A 2,122-nucleotide genomic window follows, 5' to 3' on the forward strand; every position below is an offset into this window, starting at 1 on the left:
CCTGTGCATAAACAGAAGAAGAAAATTGATCCAGATTATTGGACTAAGAACTGCTTTGTCATGTTTGGTTCTAGTTCTAGGTATGCAGGGCAGACCTGAGCAGGACAAACCTAGGGTTCCTGGGATGATGAGATACTAACAGCAATTCTGTATTGGATTTTTATTTTTATTTTTTTTTTAGCAAAGCCATTCAGTTATTTCTATACTAACAAATTTTAAAGTCTGATCTCTGAGAAATGGGAACCCATTGTAAGAAATTGTAAGTCAGACTAAGAAATGGGGTGATAGTTTTTTCAGTATGCGGGCTGCAGCACTCTGGATCAGCTGCAGTCATCTGATCTGTTTTTATGCAGATCTGTGAAGACACCATTAGAGTAATCATTCTACCTAAATAAACTTATTTTTAGAGAAGCCATTTACCCAAAGAGTCGTGTTTTTAGGTGTTGGGTTTTTAATGTGAGTGTGTGAATGGTTGTTTGTCTCTGTGTTGCCCTGCGATGGACTAGCAACCTGTCCAAGGTGTAGCCTGCCTCTCGACCGTAGACAGCTGGAGATAGGCACCAGCACCGATCACCACCCCACTTGGGATAAGCTTTACGGAAAACGGATGGATGTAAATTAGTTTTTCTGGAGCCTGCTGAGACATTAGTTTTTAAGTCCTGGAACTTTTCTTTAGGTAATAGATTTTGACTTGGTTACTGTGTTTTATGTGCCTCTGAAGGTTCAGGTCTGATTGAGCTCTATGTACTGAGTTGCATATATCCTGTAAAATCATAGATGTTTAAAAGAAAACTAAACCAAAAAGTATAACATTCTGGTTACATAACCAGATCTGCACACCTTTAAACACACATTTTTCTGAGGGGCCTTCTCAATCAATTTCAGCATTTAGTCTAGTGGAGTTCACTCTCCAGAAAATATAATGAATCTGATGTAAATGAAAACACTTTTACCTGTTTTTTTTTCCTTACATGTGCTAGATTTGGCTAAGGATTAAAACTTAAATCAGCTTAGAAAGGACAGAAAAATGAATGGCAGAAATCTATCTGTCANGGATGGATGGATGGATGGATGGATGGATGGATGGATGGATGGATGGATGGATGGAAACATAAATTTTATATTCGTAATATCTGAAAATGTAAAAACAATAACTATCAGTAACTTTTCTAAGGCACTATAATTTGTCAGACTTGAAATGCTTTTTTTGTCCAAAATGCAGAAATTCAAAAATATCTACGTTCTGACTTTTATCTTCAGGTTAGTAGGATGTACCATTTTCTGCTGCCTACGTTTGTTTTGATAGCTGACAAAATGTAAGAATTAATATAATGAGCACATAAGTTTGTCTGAATATTTTATTCTGCGATTCCTTTCTTTCTGTAATGATGGATTACGCCCCTCAGGCAAGCAGCATGCCAGCAACTCTCTTTGTTGCAACTGGAAATACAAAAGCAGAGACTGGCATCTGGAAATGGCAGGCCTGTGAAATGTAAATCTGCATGTGAGTGTCACTCGGCCTTTGTTCTGCTCCAACAAATGGACGTCGGCGCAAAGCCAAAAAGCAAATTTCCCTCACTGATAGAAAGAGCAAATTAAACCAAACAGTTGCTCTTTTTTTACCTCGAGGCCATCATATCTGACACCAAGTAACGCAATTTCCCCTAATGTCACCTTTACATTGCCTGCAGCTATGCAACATTCTTACAATTAGCACCCTTTTAATGAGGCTCTCCTAAAATTAACAACAATTATAGGATAATTTAGTAAAAAGAGATGAATATAAAACTCTATGTTAGTTGTAATTATATATTAGAGCTATAAAATTGCAATAAAGTCACACTGAAAAGAAAGATATAAACATAGAAAAGCATAACCTTGCAGATTTTAAATAGCAGAAAACAAATGAGCTCCAGTATAGGAATCCTTTCTTCTTGCAGTACTCACCATGTCAGTTCCCAGGTCGATGCAGAGAATGGTGACGGTTCCCAGAGGAAGAGGAACGCTAGCGATAATGAACACGAGGAAGGGGGAGATCTCTGGGATGTTGCTGGTCAAGGTGTAAGCGATGGACTTCTTTAAGTTATCAAAGATGAGACGACCTGTGCATAAACAGAAGAAG

At 37.9% G+C, this 2,122-nt stretch overlaps 1 protein-coding gene across 1 annotated transcript in view; it reads right to left on the reverse strand.

The window, feature by feature from the left end:
* The window catches only part of LOC107092351 (sodium/potassium-transporting ATPase subunit alpha-2-like), an 88,946-nt gene that overhangs the window by 20,929 nt on the left and 65,895 nt on the right, over positions 1 to 2,122 (reverse strand). Inside the window, exon 18 of the mRNA XM_015386792.1 lies at positions 1,944 to 2,102. Within this exon, the coding sequence (XP_015242278.1) occupies positions 1,944 to 2,102 (159 nt within the window). The remainder of the gene's footprint in view (positions 1 to 1,943; positions 2,103 to 2,122) is intronic.

Source organism: Cyprinodon variegatus, unplaced genomic scaffold (assembly GCF_000732505.1).
Source record: "Cyprinodon variegatus isolate N-32 unplaced genomic scaffold, C_variegatus-1.0 Scaffold17, whole genome shotgun sequence".
Classification (NCBI taxonomy): domain Eukaryota; kingdom Metazoa; phylum Chordata; class Actinopteri; order Cyprinodontiformes; family Cyprinodontidae; genus Cyprinodon; species Cyprinodon variegatus.